This window comes from Vulpes lagopus, chromosome 7, assembly GCF_018345385.1.
Source record: "Vulpes lagopus strain Blue_001 chromosome 7, ASM1834538v1, whole genome shotgun sequence".
NCBI classification, from domain to species: Eukaryota; Metazoa; Chordata; class Mammalia; order Carnivora; family Canidae; genus Vulpes; species Vulpes lagopus.
In genome coordinates this window covers 67,475,294-67,493,251 of record NC_054830.1, presented here as the reverse complement: position 1 = coordinate 67,493,251, position 17,958 = coordinate 67,475,294, and the positions used below count along the sequence as shown (strand labels likewise).

At 38.7% G+C, this 17,958-nt stretch overlaps 1 protein-coding gene and 1 pseudogene across 1 annotated transcript in view; both read right to left on the bottom strand.

Annotated features, from left to right (window-relative positions):
* Positions 1–1,608: 1,608 nt before the first annotated feature.
* Positions 1,609–17,958, bottom strand: part of SVEP1 (sushi, von Willebrand factor type A, EGF and pentraxin domain containing 1) — a 183,592-nt gene continuing 167,242 nt past the window's right edge. Inside the window, 5 exon segments of the mRNA XM_041761195.1 lie at positions 1,609–1,875; positions 6,542–6,635; positions 10,959–11,054; positions 12,868–12,963; positions 14,494–14,664. Coding sequence (XP_041617129.1) covers positions 1,854–1,875; positions 6,542–6,635; positions 10,959–11,054; positions 12,868–12,963; positions 14,494–14,664 — 479 coding nt within the window. The 3' untranslated portion in view covers positions 1,609–1,853.
* On the bottom strand, positions 6,175–6,273 carry LOC121496358 (annotated as a pseudogene).

The following is a 17,958-nucleotide window of genomic DNA, read 5'->3' as shown; positions in this document are numbered from 1 at the left end:
TCTTAATTTTCTCATTTGTATACCTTTTATTTATGTGATAAATTTATGTATTACTACTTTGGTTAAGACATCAGTGGAGATAGCTTTTTTGCTTCACTTCTGATGTGAATGGGAAACATTTAATACTTCACTCCAGGACTAGTTATAGTTGGTTTGAAACAGATATGCTTTAGTATGCTGGACAAACACCCTTACTTCCTTTTTAGAAATTTAAGAATTCACTATGAATGTATGCAGTCCTGAAAATTTAAAAAGTAACATTCTTCAGTTAATTTTGGTATTGTTACACTGTGACTCACATTTCCAGATATGAGATGTCATTTGCAAACCTCATTTGCATGATGCTTCACTGTACTGTCTGCATAACACTAATAATTTGACTTACTATGAAGTAAAGATCTTTTCATCTATTCAAAGCAACCCAATACAAATTCCACTTAGTAGGTACATTTTCAGAGCTGAGTTTTGTTTTCAGATGCAGTAGCTTTCCCCGGCTTAGATTTTCTGGTACCATCTTTCTTTTTATTACTTGGCTTTCATTTTGTGATTTTTATGATGATAAATGACGAAGGTCAACATAGTTTGGAGGCTGATGGGACATCCATAAGCTAAATAAAAGGTATACTGATAAGCATGTAAAATTGGTCAAGAGAGTGAATGTCAGGAGACGGAAGGAGAAGTCAACGGCTGAGGTGAAGGGCAGTGAAGACAATCACTAGACAATCAAGATCTTTTTCATTGTTCCTGCATTTCTTCATAGTGTTACAACACACCCTATGTCCTATTTGGGAGCATTTCTCCCAGGATCAAGGTGAGTTGATTGTGATTTTTCCTATTTTAAACACAATCTAGTGTTTGGCTTCATTTTCCAGAAGTCTGGGGAAAGTATCCTGGCAGAGGTACAGTGATGGAATTAGTGGGGACGGAGGGGCAGCCTCAATTCTTTTCCACAAGTGAGACAGAGGAACACAGTTTTGGGCAAATTCTCCCCTTTGCCTTTCTCCATCCCTTTCTCTGTTCTGCTATTCCTACCTTCCAAAGCAGTGAGGTGTGGGATTATGACACAGTAGTGGGCTCTGTATTAATCTTCCGGTTCTTGCATTTATAATTCCACCCTTGAGAAGGAAGGGAAGCACTTTGTTTTGTGAGCCATGATCATACTTTTTTCCTCCATCCACTAAGGTGTTTGCCTATAGCTTTCCAAACGCTGGGAAAGGAATTAGCCAGGATGCCCTCAGCACCAGGGCAGCATTCTGTGTGGAGGATAAGGTCCAATAGTTACCCACTGACTAAATAAAAGGAAACCTTTATTGTTTCCCATGATGTAGAGAAGATGGAACTGGAATGAGAGGGGTCTCCTTTATTGTGATTTCTCGGTACCCCGTATGCTGCATGTGATCCTGCATTGTGTCGGCAGCATGGATGAAAGATCTTTATCCTCTTCATTATTTCCTGGACATCTCACAAAATGGCACTATCCAGCCAAATATGATTTAATAGCAAAATATATTTTAATTGAAAAATCATTTTAAGTAACCGAATAAAAATGTGTAGCGGGAACTTCCCCAGTAGACAGCAGAGTATGTACATTTTGTGAGTGGAGCAGCATCGATTTAATATACTTTTATTTAGAAAATACAAGCATATTTAAAAATGGAAACATGTAAGAAAGTATGTCACAAGGAATAACAAAATAGAACACAAAATACAAAGGCAAACCCCAAATAACAAGTTTACCAAACAAAACAAGACCCAGCACCGTGTTGGAATTTCTTTGCATAAGTTCAAGGATGCCCAGGACTCCCAGGAAGAGATGATCCTGCCTTTAGGAGAGCGGGTTGGCTGTGCAGTTGTTAAAACCCAGTCCTCCTTTTCCTGGAACAAAAGACAAAGAGATTCAACAGAAGAACTGAACCGAAGAGGTAATAGTTTAGGGGCTGATTCAAACAGGATTGAAAGTCTCAGATGCCTGGGCATCATCCATGACATTGTTTTGTACGGATGCGGGTCAGAAGAACACGGAGAACACGTATCATCTTACAGAAAGACCCGAGAATCAGCAGAACCTGAGTTTTGATCCTGGCTCAGTTTCCTGTCTGATAATCCTCTTATATATAAAACGATGAGTTTGGACTTCAAATCTGAAGGCCCCTTATGGCATTAACAGTTAATGGTTTTTATTTATGGCATTTATTTAGGATCAGTTTTCTGAAGATACACATGGAGATCAGAGGAAAGGCGCTTTCTTTCTGAAAGATGGAACTACCTGGGAACAATACTGGGTCGGTCTCACTCATCAGCAGAGCAGGTAATAGGTTGAGGGAGTTAATGGATGTCACAGGGCGTTTCACCACCAGCTGCTACTGCTGCCTGGAAACTGCCCCATCTGTGAACAAGCTTTACGGAGCACTGTTTTTTTTGTGCCTGTACTCAGTAGGAGGAATGCAATTTTGTGGGAGAGAAGGAAATAAAAACATGCTTGGAAACATTTACTGTTTTGATTTCTCAGAAAAGCTTTCTCCTCTTCCCATTGCAGGGAATCACAGTCCACCTTTCTTTGTTCGTGGAATCGTCAGCCTCCTTTCCCCTTTCCCCCAAAAGTAAAGATTTTGACAAAATGACCCTTCACATTAGTACAGAGTAACTCAACCTAGGACCACAGTTCACGAATCCATCGTGGGCCCTTGAATAGATCTGGAGTAGTCAGTTCTTCTCCTGGAGTTTTAAACTGGGTCAGCACTCTATTTCTGTGGATGCTGTGGTATGACCTGTAAAATGTGGAAGTTGTAAGCAGGTCGGTCCTTCCACTTGAACCGAGTAGCAGAGAAAACCACACTGCAGAGGATGGAGCAGGCACTGGAGAGAGGAGGGGAGATGGGCAGTGGAGGGTCTTAGGTGGCTTTCAAGTCCTCAGTCTGGTCCTACTAATGCTTAGGCACCTCACGTCTTTGGCTTTGATGCACGGTCCTTCTACTGGGATAACATATTCCTTTCTTTAATTGAGCAAGTTAAAGTTACAGTGAGAGAGTCCTAACTAAGATGTTTCTCCTAGGATAATCGATCACGGTACAAGGAGGCAGGGGCTTACCCAGTCTTCTGGGTTGAAGATGACCTTTCCTTGAATGTGGGATATGCCCCCGGAGCTTATTTTGCTGAACATACACATATGGATTCCTTTATCGAACTTTTGCATAATAAAATCTAGATTTTGTTTTCTTTATTAATAGACAATATTTTCACCAAAGTTAATAGTTATCCTTCCCCTAGTTGAGAAAGAGCTCTTTTGGGGAGTATTTTGATGTTAGGGAACCACACAAACAAACTCTGGAGGTCCTTTTCTTAACTACAAGATGGAGTTGAGTAGAGAGTCTAAAATTATAAGAATGTTATAAATACTTCCTGTTCCTTTTTGAATCACTGCCATTCTTACTCCTTCTATCTTTTCTTTTTCTCTCTCCTTTTTTCCCCAGAAATTCATTCCAGCTTGATTTTCATTTTCTTCAAGTCTTTCAACTCTGCTCTCAGGTAAAACTACCATTTTTATCTTGGAAGCTTCTACATATATAATCCAAATTTGCTCTTTGGGTTTTTTTTTTTCTCTCTGCAAAGGTGGCATATACTTGAGATGATACAAAGAAATTCATTGGCACATGACTGACTTTTTTTAAAATCAAGTTTGGACTTTAATAACTTTTTGTCTTTGCAAATTGACTCTGATATTCTCATCACAATGAAATAAAAGGAAATGGAAAAATTAGAGTTGTTTTCAGTTAACTAAATTTCCCACTTTTTAAAGGGAATATGAAAATATCCATTTGTTTTTAATGACTATTATAAGATGAAAGTAAGCATACATAATACAAATCTAAGTGATGTAATGCAATAATATATAATGAAAGTCTCAAAATAGAGCTGGTAATATTCTGACATTTCAACATTTCTGAGGACGATGTTATAATATTGAAAATATTATATCCATTGTATGATGTAGTATGTCTGACATTCCCGAAGTTTAAAAAAGCTTAAATGTTGAGAGAGAAGAACAAAGCTAGAAGCATAATGTTCTCTGATTTCAAAGTATATTACAAAGCTATGATATTCAAAATAGCATAGTGTTGGCATAAAAAATAGACACATAGATTGATGAAACAGAATAGAGCCCAGAAATAAACCCATGCATATATGGTCAATTGATTTATGACAAAGGAGCCAGGAAGATACAGTGAGGAAAGAATAATCTTTTCAACAGATGGTATTGGGAAAAACTGGACAGCCACATGGAAAGGATGAAACTGGACCCCTTTCTTAAATGATACATAAAAATTAACCAAAAATGGGTTAAACACTTGAATATATGAGCTGAAACCATAGGACTCCTAGAAGAGAACATAGTTGGCAAGCTCCTGACATTGGTCTTGGTAAAGAAGTTTTTTTTTTTTTTTTTTGGATTTGACAGCAAAAGCAAAGATAGCAAAAGCAAAAATCAACAAGTGGGTTTACATCAAACTAAAATCTTTTGCACAGCAAAGGAAACCATCAACAAAATGAAAAGGCAACCTACTGCATGGTATCATATATCTGATAAGACATTACCATCCAAAATATAGAAAGAGCTTATATAACCCAATAGCGGAAAAACAAAACAAAACAAAACAAAACCAAAAGACACCCTAAAACCAAAGCCAAAAAACAACCCAAACAATTTGATTCAAAATAGGCTGAGGATTTGAATAGACATTTGTCCAAAGAAGACATACAGAAGGCCAAAAGGTACATGAAAATATGCTCAACATCATCAGTCGCCAGGGAAACACAAATTAAAACCACAACAAGGTATCACCTCACAACATTTAGAATGGTTATTATCAAGAAGACAAGACGTAACAAGTTTTGGCAAGAATGTGGAGAAAAGAGAACACTTGTGTTCTGTTGGTGGGAATGTAAATCACCAACAGTGTACAACTATGCAGAACAGTATGGAGGTCCCTCAAAAAAATAAAAAAAAATTAAAAATAGAACTGCCATACAATCCAGCAATTCTACTTCTGGGTAATTTTCTGAAGAGAATGAAAATATTAGCTTGAAAAGATATGTGTACCACTATGTTCATTGCAACATTATTTATAACAGCCAAGATATGAAAACAACTTAAGTGTCCCCTGATGGATGAACAAATAAAGAAAATGTGATACACACACATACACACACACACACATACAAATACTATTCATCCATGAAAAAAAATGTCATTTTGCCATTTACAGCAACATGGATGACCTCTGAGGGCATTATACCAAGTGAAGTAAGTTGGACAGAGAAAGACAAATACCATATCTCACTTATATGTGGAATCTAAAAAAAAAAAAAAAACCCCAAACAACCAAAAAAACCCTCTTACAGATAGAGAACAGATAGATGGCTGCTAGAGACAGGCAGGGGGTGGGGAGAGGGTGAGTGAAATGTGTGAAAGGAGTCAAAAGATACAAACTTTCAGTTATAAAATTAATAAGTCAAAAAAATTAATAAAATAAATAAGTCATGGGGATGTCATGTACAGCATGGCGACTATAGTTAATAACACTATATTGCATATTTGGAAGTTGCTAAGATAGTAAATCTTAAAAGTTCTTAACAGAAATAATAACAGAACACAATAACAGAAAAAATGTTATTATGTGGGGTGATGGATGCTAACTAGATCTACTGTGGTAATCATTTTGCAATATATATACAAATATCAAATCATTATGTTGTATACCTAAAACTAATGTAGTGTATATCAATGGTACTTTGTAAAAAAAAAAGTTTAAATTATTTTTAACTATTTTCCCTTAGACTTACTTTTGTGATAATCTTTTCTTAGCCATGATATGTATCTGGTTAGAAATGAGAAACCAATTGACAGACATATTTTTACATCAGTTTCTTTAGTCAACTAAATACTGCATATACATATACTAGAAATATGAAACAAGATTTTTGACTTGAAAAACAAACATTCCTTGTCAATTTCAATACTATTTTTTATTGTAATCAGGATGCAAATGAACATCAACATGATGTATTGAGTTTATTATTCATTTTACATCCTTACATATGAATGATGTAATCTTCTGTTCAAGAGGGCAGTTAATTTGTTTGTTTAATTAACCCCTTTTTGTGGAAAATTATGAAATGTTTATGGAATATTTCATGAATTTGCATGTTATCCTTTTAAAGGGGCCATGTTAACCCCCTCTACATTGTTCCAATTGGAAGAGTTGGAACTGTTCCATCTGGGAACAGCTGTTCCATCTGGGCAGTTTACATGCTGCCCAGATGAGTACAAGATTATTTATTTTCGAGATATCACTTTGTCAATTCTTAATGAATATTTCTTTGTGTTGGCTTTAGTTCAAATTTAGAGGATCTGAAAATGGACATTTTTGGATGCAAAAAGCTTATACTTAAACTAGAGATACCTTCCAGCTTTTGGGAGAAACTTAACTTGATTTTTAACTTCTTTACATTATAGATAAACATTCATTTTTAATTGCCTTACCTGGAGCAGTCATGTCCTGTCCAAGCTGAGACACAATGACATCGGTTTGGTCTTACACATTTTCCACCATTTAAGCAGGGAGACTGGCAAACAGCTGGGATGAAAAATCCATGCATTTACTTAATTAATACTTAGCAAGTTGGAAGATGTCCATGAAGGCACACAGAATAAGATATGACTCTGCTTTGTTCCAGCCGCTGCTATTCCCCATTGACCATTTGTATTACACATTTCTACCACTTTTTTGACCTCACATCATTATGTGACACCATCTCCCTCTTTCCCTCCAAGCTAATCCATTCTCATATTTAAGTCCCAGGCTAAGTCCTACCTATGTATTGAAACCTTTGCTGATAACATTAAATCCACTGATTTTTTTTTCATTTAATCTGTATGCAACCAATTTGACATATACAGTTTGAACTGCAAATTTTTCATATGCTCAATTAGATTGTATAGCACTGGAGAGAGCTAGCAGTGAATTCTATGACTGAGTCATTACACCAGACATCAGATGCCCAGATTATCTAAAATAATGAAAAGCAAAGAAAGAAAGAAAGAAAAATAGTAGATGACTCAAAGCCCTTTGTATTTGCTAGAAAACATATTTCATGGCTTTTACCATCTTTAACTGGAATTATAGAACCTGGAATAGAGTTAAAAATCAGCCACAGATAAAACCCTGAGAGAACACCCAAGGATTTACAATCTGGACATCTTTCTCACAAACCCACTGTATCATAACCACACTCTTCAATTGCATGAATTTACTTGTTAAAAAACTTATAGATGCTAAAAACTGATGAGGACCTAACACCCATGAGTTTAACATATCAAAGAGAAGAACTTCCTCGTGGAAGAGAATAAAATTCCTGTTGAAAGAAGGCTGGAAACAGGAAATGTTTCAGCCTCATGATAGCTTGGAAAAGTAGGTTTCCCTAGATGAAAAACTCATCTTTGGTGAAATATAAATAAATGTCATTCCCTTAATCACTCATCCATAAAGCATGGGGGAAAATGTCAGCAAGTTCCAGATACTTGATAAGCAAGCACTAGGTGGGAAGGGAGAAGACAAATGTAAAACCCATCTTCACCCTTGGAGTAACTTTCTTGGGGGTTCAAGAGTAGCAGTGGGTCAAAGAATGTATGTATTTGCCACAAAATAAAGAGGAAACTATGAAACAAAGCAAGATTAAAAGGCAAAAATAAAACCCAATCATTGAAAACTCACTCTCCATAGATTCTGCTTTTTAAAGATTTATTTTTGAGAAAGAGCACAGATGTGCGTGCCTGCATGAGTTGAGGGAGGGGCAAAAAGAAAGGGAGAGAGACAGTCTCAAGCAGATTCCCCCCTGAGCATGGAGCTCAGTGTGAGGCTTGATCTCACAACCCTGAGATCATGACCTGAATTGAAATCAAAAGTCAGGTGCTCCAGTGACGGAGGCACCCAGATGCCCCACTCCTTTTTAATAGTGTGATGATTTAGTGGTTCCTGACTGTACTAACAAATTCATTTCACCTCTTTGCCTAATACCTTACTACCTTCCTCTTTCCCTATAACATTGATGCCCCCAAAGTTCTCTTTGGGCTATGTGCCTTCTGCACCATCTTACACTTTTCTCCATGAATGTTTTCCAGGGATGACTTATGTATCGCTATCTTCAATCTAGATGTATCTTCTGGGAACCCAAACCCAAACTAAACTATCAGACCTCTACCTTATATGTTTCACAGGCTCCTCAAACTCAGCACGTAGCTACTTAACTCCTCATCTATACCTTCACATCTCCCCTAAGGTGCCCAAAAGGTGTAATCAATCTTGATGCATCTCAGACTTTTACTCCCACGATAAGTCTATAACCAAATAGTGAGTCACCTCCCTAATTTCTCTCAAATCCACTCTTCCTGGTTATCATTTTTTCAGACTTCATTACATCTCGCCAATGCTGTTTTATTAACTTCCTAAGTGGTCTCCCTATCGTATGTCTTGCTTTCTGCCATTTTCCATACTGCTGCCAAAATTACTTTTCTAAAAGAAAATCTCATCATGTGATTTTTTTGTTTAAAACCTTTCAGTGGCTTCTGTTACTCATAAGACATAATTCAGGATCTTGACCTTGGCACACAATGCATTTCCTTCTTTGGCTCTGCCCAACTTTATAGCTTCATTTCCAACTACACCCCTACATTTCCTCCATGGCTTCAGTTCTACTATGTTGAACACACCTGTGTTATGCTTCCATGCTTTTGACTAGAATGATCGTCTCCTGGTGACTACTTTTGTTCTTCTTCTGATTCTATGCTTATGAAGACTTCTGAATGTCTGTGCTGGGTTAGTATGCCCATATTCACTGTTGCCATAACCCCTTTTAGAGAATTTAATTAACCTCTAGTTATCTCTTTATAGGCCATTCCACATCCTTTCTGCTTTTCTAGATTAAATTCCGGAGGGCAGGAACTCCTGTTTCATATGCTGTTTTATGCTTAGTGTGTAGGGTGTGCGAGTAGGATATGTGCTTAGGTAGCTGCTATAAGAAAGGAACATTATGTGGCTCAGTGTCATTAGGGAGCTTATGCTAATTAGGGAGTCAAGGAGCTAAAAGAAATACAAATACATGAGATCAACGGGGCTTTAGATTGCGTGGTTGTACCTAATTGTGTCATATCTATAGAAATGGAATGCTAGAAAATAGATTATTGTGGTATAAAGCAGGTTTGGAAACCAGAAGAAACTTAGGCAGGGCACCCAAGTTTGGAAAGGGAGGGGAAAGAGGGAGAGGCAAACTTGCGCTGAGAGATGGGGATAACAGGGAAGCCCTCACTGCAGGGGACAGCGTGTGATTGGCTGGACAAGAACTGAGTTTTATCAGTTTATCAGAGGTGTGTCAGCCTCTGCAGAGCCTTGGAAGTCAGAAGAATTTGTGCTGAAAACTTTGGGCTGGATGTGGAGACCACAGGGAACCATTTTAGGTTCTGAAATAGGGCAAAAAGATACACCAAAAGGAGTACATAATGATGTTTAGCTTGGAAATAATAGAGACAGGAAGATTAACTGGTAGACTCTGATGGTGATCCCAAGAAGAGATCTTCTACTAGCTGGTGATAGCGGGGACACAGCAGGATGGAGGAGGTACTGTGTAGAGAGAAACAGAAAGGTGCTGATGCTGGTAATCTCAGCAGAAGGAGTGGGAGAATCAAGGATGCCTCCACCTGAAAGAGCAGGGCCACCACCTATAGTGTCAGATGGCTGGGAAAGGGTCAGACTCCTTTGCATGTGACTTCAATTAGGGGAATGCAGATAAAACAGCAAAGCTGATTTGTTACAAACACTAGATATAGTACTTTTAGGTACCAAGTAAAAGCTTCTCATTTAGCCTCCAGTAGATCTTTACTTTTCTACATTCATGGATGGCTGTTTCAGCTTTAGGTAGGGGGACTACACAACTGGTTTTGCCTGTGGCAGTACATTTTACTCCCATTTCCTTAGTTTACCCCTTTTGCTTGCAAAAATATCCTAGTTTGAAGGCTAAATTATATCGTCACTCAGCCTTAGAGCTCATGACAAGCTCTGGGACCAACATGCCTGTTCTACTTGGTGTTTCACCCCACCAGAGGTGGTATAAATATTGTTTACAGGAGGGGTGGTGGTATGTTGGAATTAATCTCAAATAAATACAGCAAGTTCTATTCTTTTAACAGTTGTCTTAAAATTTCAGACTTTAAAAAAGGTTGAAACCTATCATTTTAAACTGAATCATTTCTTCAACATGAGAAACTTATCATACACAGGCACTATGCTAGGTACTGGGTATCTAACGATCACAAAGAGGTATCCCTGCTCTCAAGTGGCATATAATCTAATGGGAGCAAGGACAGATGGATAATCAATTATTAAAGTGTAGAAGAGCAGATGTCTTATTTGAGATAGGTAAGGGGGTTTAGGGGGACGTGTTTATCTCCCATCAATCAACAATAGTTTGTTACTGTTGTCTGTGAAGGAATCATCTCTTTGATGAGATTTTCACTTTAACTTAGATGGTATTTATGCAGAGCCTTGTTCTTTCTAAATAGTTACAACAAGTTAGCAATTCGATTTCATAGAGATTAAAATAAATATTCTTCTGAACCTCTGCATGTTTTCTCAATGTTGCAAAGAGCAGACAATACGAAGAAGGCTGACAACTGAGTGGACTTAGATGCGTATCTTTGGTTCATGGCCCAGACAGGTGTCTCTGGAAGCAGCTATAGAGTCCAGCATTGAGACTCTCATTCAAGAGACCATCTTGAGGAATTCTTGAGAGGTTTTGGCATCTTTTTGTTTCACTGCTACCTGTGAATCTGAGTCACACTCACCAGTGTCCTCTAGGGCCTCTTGGAGCCAAAGCAACAAGAAAACAAACCCGGAGAGAAGGCCTACCTGTATGACAGCGGGACCCCGTCCAGCCAGGTGGACAGTCACACTGGTAAGGGGCTACACAGCGACCACCATTCAAACAGGGGAGAATGCATATTGCTAGAAAAGAGATTGAAAAGGATTTAATCAAAATACACTCAGATATGTTCAAGTGTTCAAAAAACATTTTCCAGGAAGATAAAACCCTCAAGGACCCACTAGAGAGTCTCCCTGGCTATGTTCTGTTTATTCATCAGTATCATTGGAAAAACACCAGCAGGAAAGTAAGGATGGACCTTTAGCCTAACAGAATGACTCTAGTGCCAAATGCACTCTTTTAGAGAGGATATACCATAATCGACGTCTGCTAAGTGCTTTGCTCTCTCTTCACAGACTAATCTTCTCCATTTATTATCATTTCAAATTTCCTTTTCAAATTACATGAAATGCTCAAGAGGGTTGGCTGTCTCAAGGCTTCTTATTGTCTTGAATTAAATGTAAGAATAGGGTCAGATGGGTATCGTGGAGGCTGGTTTTGGCAATACATTAGTATCTCCATTAGTACTGATGGGACACCTCACCCTTTATTTCCTTGGAGCAGTGGCACTTACACCCTCCAAGGCAATCACTCTTCCTAGAAATCATTGAGCTCTTTATAGAGGAATAGTCCATTTAAAAGGAGTGAGATTGTCTATTGACTTGCCACACAAAGTACGGTTCTCAAGCCAATAAATAGCATTGGCATTACCTAGGTGTAGGCTAGAAATGCCAACATCTCAGGTTCTAACTCAGAACTTCTGAATCAGCATCTGCATTTAATATCTCCCAGATGGGTTGTATGCACATTAAAGTTTGGGAAGCCTTGGTCTAATGCAGGAGGGTGGGCACATGCTCAGTGAGCTAAGCTAGGCCTGCTATCAGGGTCCTCCAGGGTAAATGTTTCCCTGGTCTTTGGACTCTTAGCATGACAGCAAGTCAAGTTTGGGAGTCCTAAATGGGAAGGAATGATTGGAGAGAAGAGGAAGGAAAAACATAATTTCTCTTCTTTCTTAATCCCTGTGAAACTACTTGTTTTCATGAGTTGTTAGCAGCCTCAATTTATTTCCATTGCATATTTTCCTTTCTAGATTAGTTGCAAAAGCTACACTCAAAACAGTTTTAGAATCTCTTGTAATGTGTCTGGCCTTCAAAAAAACTGATATAGACCAATGGGCATCACACAAATGACTCTTAATGTGATTTACACACACCACTCCCAAAGAAACATGAAATCATTTTATCCCCATATATATTTTTAAAGATATTGAAACAAAGTATAGTTTAGACATTAAAAACACCCTTTTAAAATCACTTATTTTCATTCTCCTGAAAGTTCAAATTCAAATGTATTTTTATAAGGATCAAAATTCCATAATAATTTACTAAGCATTGTGTAGATACCAGAGTGCCAACTTTCCCTGTTTTCTTAGTTGAGAAGAACTACCCCTAATGAAAAAGAGTCAACGTTGGGCTGCAAATACTAGAGTGTGACCCAATGCTGCGAATTTCTCCCAACCGCAGCAATGAGCAGCGTGGTACATAAGTGGGTCTGAGATAGGGAAGATATTGGCTGGGAAATCCTCTATTATAAGTTCCTTCTCAAGAGGATTCTTGGAAATTTGTGACAAGAGGCATTTGGCAATGGCTCTGGATGGATCTTTATAACTGTATTTGAAAGGTCATTTATATTCTAGATCCTTTGCAACTAATTGACATACTCAGATCAACTTTAGGCGCTCTTGTCTGGTCTGCTACAGGATTTAAGCAAATCAATTCCTTCTAATAGTAAAGCCAGTTCCTAGTAACTTCCTCGAGTTGGCAGCTTCCAGGCAAATTGTCAGGATTCAAAGAAAAATTTAAGGATATAACATGTAAAGTTTGAGGATAGACTCACGCTCTTCACAGAGGCGCCCCATCCAGCCATCTGGACAGGAACAAGCATTGGGGCGTTGGCAGATACCTCCATTCTGACATGGGAATCGACAGACAGCTGGAAAAGAAGGAGGATGGATCATAAATCCAGGGAATTACGGAAGAGTATTTGTCAGAAAATAAGATTTCTTATTCACATTTCATAATATTTCCTTGAGTCAAGCAAAGAAACAAAAGCAAATCTCAAGATTCAGAAAGGGATAAACATGAGAGCTCTCAGAAAGGGGCATAAACAAGCTTGGGTAGTTCTGAGAATATGGTTTTCTAAATTTTAGTAATTTGGGGACTCAGGGCAGAAGGGAACAAGTGGTTTAGACCAAAGGTAAGCTCTTTTGGTCTGGACCAGGGGAAGTGTCTCTTTCAGCAGAGCTGAGAATGCCCTTCCAAAGATGGCCTTTGATGGTCAATAGCTCTTGGGAGCTGCCACCATCATTCACTGTCTTAAAATAAGCAAGTGAAGAAACAAACAAGTGAGCAAGCAAACACTGAAGTCTCATTTGGCTTCTGTTTTTAAGTGAAGCTTGGGCTGGTCTATGAGGCTGTTACCTCCTCCCTTGCCCTCTCATGAGGAGGTTGTATGTTCTCTTATATCCCATGTGTTAGTGATTTCATTTCTCATTGTTGCTTTCAGACAATTAATCTCCCTTCTCCTGCAAACTCTCTTGCCTCTTTGAGGCCCATGCCATTTGTTCATTGGTTTTTCTCAATTGTCCCATCCCCCAAGGGTCATTAAAGGCTCTGGCCTTTTTACCCCAAATCCAAATCTGACCATTGTCATGTGGACAACCCACTCAACAATCTGAGTTTTCTTTTAGTTCCTTGGTTATATTTGTCTTGTTCACTAGCATAGCTCTTGACTTTCAGTAAATATTTGTAGAATGGAACAATCATTATGATTTGTAAGAAAGAATTCTATTTTATTAGAACAATGTAAGTTTTAGGACATACTAGAATGGTTCATTATCTACCTCTTTCAATTTTGCAGAATTTGAAGCACAGATCCTTCTTCCCCCAAGAAGATTTTATTGAATGCACACACACAATTCATTCTTGGGTTTGCAAATTCAATCCACCAAGTGAAGGGACAGTAGTGCTTATATAAACATGGAGTGCTTTTCACCAACCCCCAGCATGGCCAGGGAGACCAAGAGGTAGGCTTCACTTCCCTGGGACTGGACAGTACCTCTTGTCTCTTACATTGCCCATGGGATGGACTACCCCATCTCCAGTGGGGTTAAAGGTCTGTTCAGAATGAGGATGGAACTGGAATCTGCTGAGACACCTGAGTATCCCAGAGGTACCCTCAAGGCTCAGATATGCTGCAGCTCTCCCTAGCAGTTGGAGAGTAGAACACTATGAGGAGCCATGATTGACTCAGGAAGGAGCCATATGCCAGGTCAGAGTTCCCTATGAAAGCTTTCAAAACTCAAACCCATAATAAAGTTAAGGAAAATGACATAAATGTCAAAAGAAAATTTAAAACCACGGAAAAATAAAAGAGCATGCATACAGTTGTTGGCTTTGTCAGACTTTCATATGAATTTCCCTACAGCTTCACTGAGACATAACCATGCAAATATTTCCTTACCTCTGCAAATAGGAGGTGATGTCCAGGTTCCATTCTCTAGGCAAATACTCCTTAGGGAGCCCTCCAACATGTATCCACTGTAACATGAGTAGGTGATCATGTCCCCATACTGATAATGTATGCCTCGAGCAATCGCATTTCCTACATGAGTTGGCGGACCACAGGATATTTCTACAGGAAAACAAAACCACAATGAAGTCTGTGCTACTAACTCAGCCAGTGGATAGAAGAGAACACAACCTCAAGCCAAAGACTGAATTTATTTTAAGAGCAAGGATAAAACACATAAAGGTACCTTTTTATAATAACTAAAAGATACTAGGGATTAAAAGCATAATCTGCTCCTGTTTAGAAAAATGAGATGTGCACAATCAAAGGTTTGTCTTCTAATTCAAACACTGAAGCTGCACTGCCATTTTTTACTCAGCCAAGAAGTCTCTAGGAGCCCAATGAGCTCTTGTGGATTGCCAAAGAGATGGCTTCCGAGAGAATGTCAATGCAGGATGCTTATCAAATTAGAAGGGGAGAAGCCTGGGGATTATTTGTAGTCTATTGTTTTAGAGTGAAGATCATGAATTACAGTACTGCATATTCCATCAAGGCTGTTTTATTAGTGCCTAGGACAGCACCTGGCATGTAGTGGGCTCTTGATACGTGTTTGAAAAATGAGTAAATGAATGAATATTGTCTCTAGCCTGTCCATACTCAGTTTACACACCTTGGTGAGACTTATGACATTCAAGGTTTCACATCAGTCTCCTTCTTTTCAAGACCGTGAGGCAGTGACTCTTCGCTTTTGCAATGTGTGAGATTGAATGATAAGCCTCTTTTAAAAGCTACATGTATTGTATGTTTAAATAAAAAATCTTATAACTAATTTTGCCTTGAGAAGCCCTGAAATAACTAGAGTTATTCTGGGGTGGCTCACAAGACAAGGACTGGATTGGAGCTGGGACTCCAATCAATATCCAATTTGTATAAATGTATGATGATGACTCTCCATGAATTGGCTTATCAAAGGTCACTTTGTGGTCATAATACTATTTAAAAAAAAAGATTTAATTTATTTATGAGAGACACAAAGAGAGGCAGAGACATAGGGAGAAGCAGGGTGCCTATGGGAGCCTGATGCGGAACTTGATCCCAGGATCCAGGGATCACAACCTGAGCCAAAGGCATATGCTCAACCACTAAGCCACCCAGGTACCCTTGTGATCATAATACTACTAAGAACTTATTTAAAGCGATGACTGATGTGTATGATTTTTCTAAATTTTCTTTTCCTTCTAAGGTGATTACAAACACCAATTCAGTGAGTCAGATGTCAAATATGTATTACTGCCTACTGTCCATCAGAAACTGGAAAGAAACCAATGAAGATAATGCTGTCCCTTTGCTCAGACAAGTGGAAGAATGATGAACAACTTAAAAAGAGCTGTCATATAGGCCTGGATACTACACTATAGGAAAATCAAAGTGAATGCAACTAATTATGCTTAAGATTATCAAGGTACAAATCACAGTGAAAGTGACATTTGAATTGGGCTATAGAGCTTGAGTGGATCAGAAGGAAAGAGCTTCCAAGTTGGGGGAGCAGCATGTAGAAAGACTGTGATGAGAAGATGCCTGGTTTCCTGAAGTGATCAAAACACAGATTTCAGACCACCTATATGGGAATCACCTTGGGTTCTCGCTAAAAGTGCGAGAAAATTTTGGGAGTTTCTAGTTTATGAGTCTGCATCTTATCTACCTTCCCTAGGTGATTCCCATATGTGCTAAATTTTAATCACTGATTTGTAAGGATAAATATCAGGATGAGGTGAAAAGAATGAGGTAATTTGTTGCTCTTGTCCCTCAGGGAAGAGACTTTCTTCTAAACCGGAAGTTTTGTGTTTAATAAAAAATGCAAAAGAGGGACTGAGGAAAGCAAACAATGGTAGAAATTGTCTCCTTCTCTCCAAGGCAACCCCTGAGCCTCTCAAGAATATTGAGGAATAGGGCACTTGGGTGGCTCGGTTGGTTAAGCCTTCCACTCAGGTCATGATCTCAGGCTCCCTGCTCAGTGAGGAGTCCACTTCTCTCTCTCTCTCTCTCCTTTTGCTCCTTTCCCCCACTTGTCTTCTCTCTCTCTCTCTCTCTCTCTCTTAAATAAATAAATAAATAAATAAATAAATAAATAAATATCTTTAAAAAAAGAAAAAAGGAAAAAAGAATATTGAGGAATAATCAAACATGTACTCGAGTGCATGTCTCTTCTTGCTCTTCCTTCCAGTGCTCTGAGTGGTACGTCTCAGGGAGCCGAGACCAATGTGGGGATATGTGTGCAGAATCAGGCCACTTGGCCTGCGTTAGTTAGGGCTGGTGGTCAAAGCTTACACATACATATTTCGTTCCACTTCACTTGGAGTAGATTTTATAAGGCTAAAAGTATAGTATACATTTCCTGGAGTAAGATCTAAATTCTAATACTGTAGTAGGCTTCTAGTTGAAAATTCAGGCACGTGGGCTATTGATGTATGTCTTCCTGTCAAAAGACATTGCTAAGATAAATACGCTGATTCATTTATTCTTCAAAACAAACCTATAACATAGGTATTATTGGTGCTATTAATAAATGAGAGCCCTGAGGTTCAGAGAAGTTAGGGCATGGCCATAAGTTTACTTAAAAAGTTTTGAGGATAGGATTCAAACCCAGGTCCTCTCTGACTCCATAATCCCTACGCCCTTCACATGCACATTTCTTTACTAATTGGAGCGCAAATGTTCTGAAGATGAAGGCCATCGCAGGCATGGTATAGGCTATATAGCCCAGTGTCCTGCAGCTGGTTAGACTCAATGAATATTTGTTATTTTTTTCCTACAGAGGGAGTTGTTTGGACTACAAAGGAGCCAGAGGGTAGGATGTTGGGCAGAGCAGATGTTTTAAGTGATGGAAGTATGCGTCAAGAGACGTCAAGAGTAATCACAAGGCAGCAAGAGATGCTGCCGTATTGTGTATTATGTACCAACATCGTTCTAGCCCAGACTGGAACCCAAATTGTGGTTCCAGGACCAATATCGCCAGCAGCAACACTTGGGAACTTGTTTGAAATGCAAATTCTTAGGCCTCACCCCAGACTACTGAATTAGACTTTCTGGTGGGGGGGGGGAGCAGAAATCTGTTTTAAACAAGCTCTCCAGGTGGTTCAAGTTTGAGAACCACTGTGGAATAATTTTTGTATTGCAAAGCATCCACAGCCTATTAAAGGATAGTTTGGGATGCTCAGAAAATATGGGAAAAACATGTACTTTATTTTATTTAAAAATTTTTACAATAATCTCCGCGCTCAACGTGGGGCTCAAAATCATGACCTCAAGTTCGAGAGCTGCGTGTTCTACTGACTTAGCCAGCCCGGCACCCCGGAAAAAATATATTTTAGATTTAATATTTTGCCCATTCTTAGAAGAACATATTTTGAAAATCTG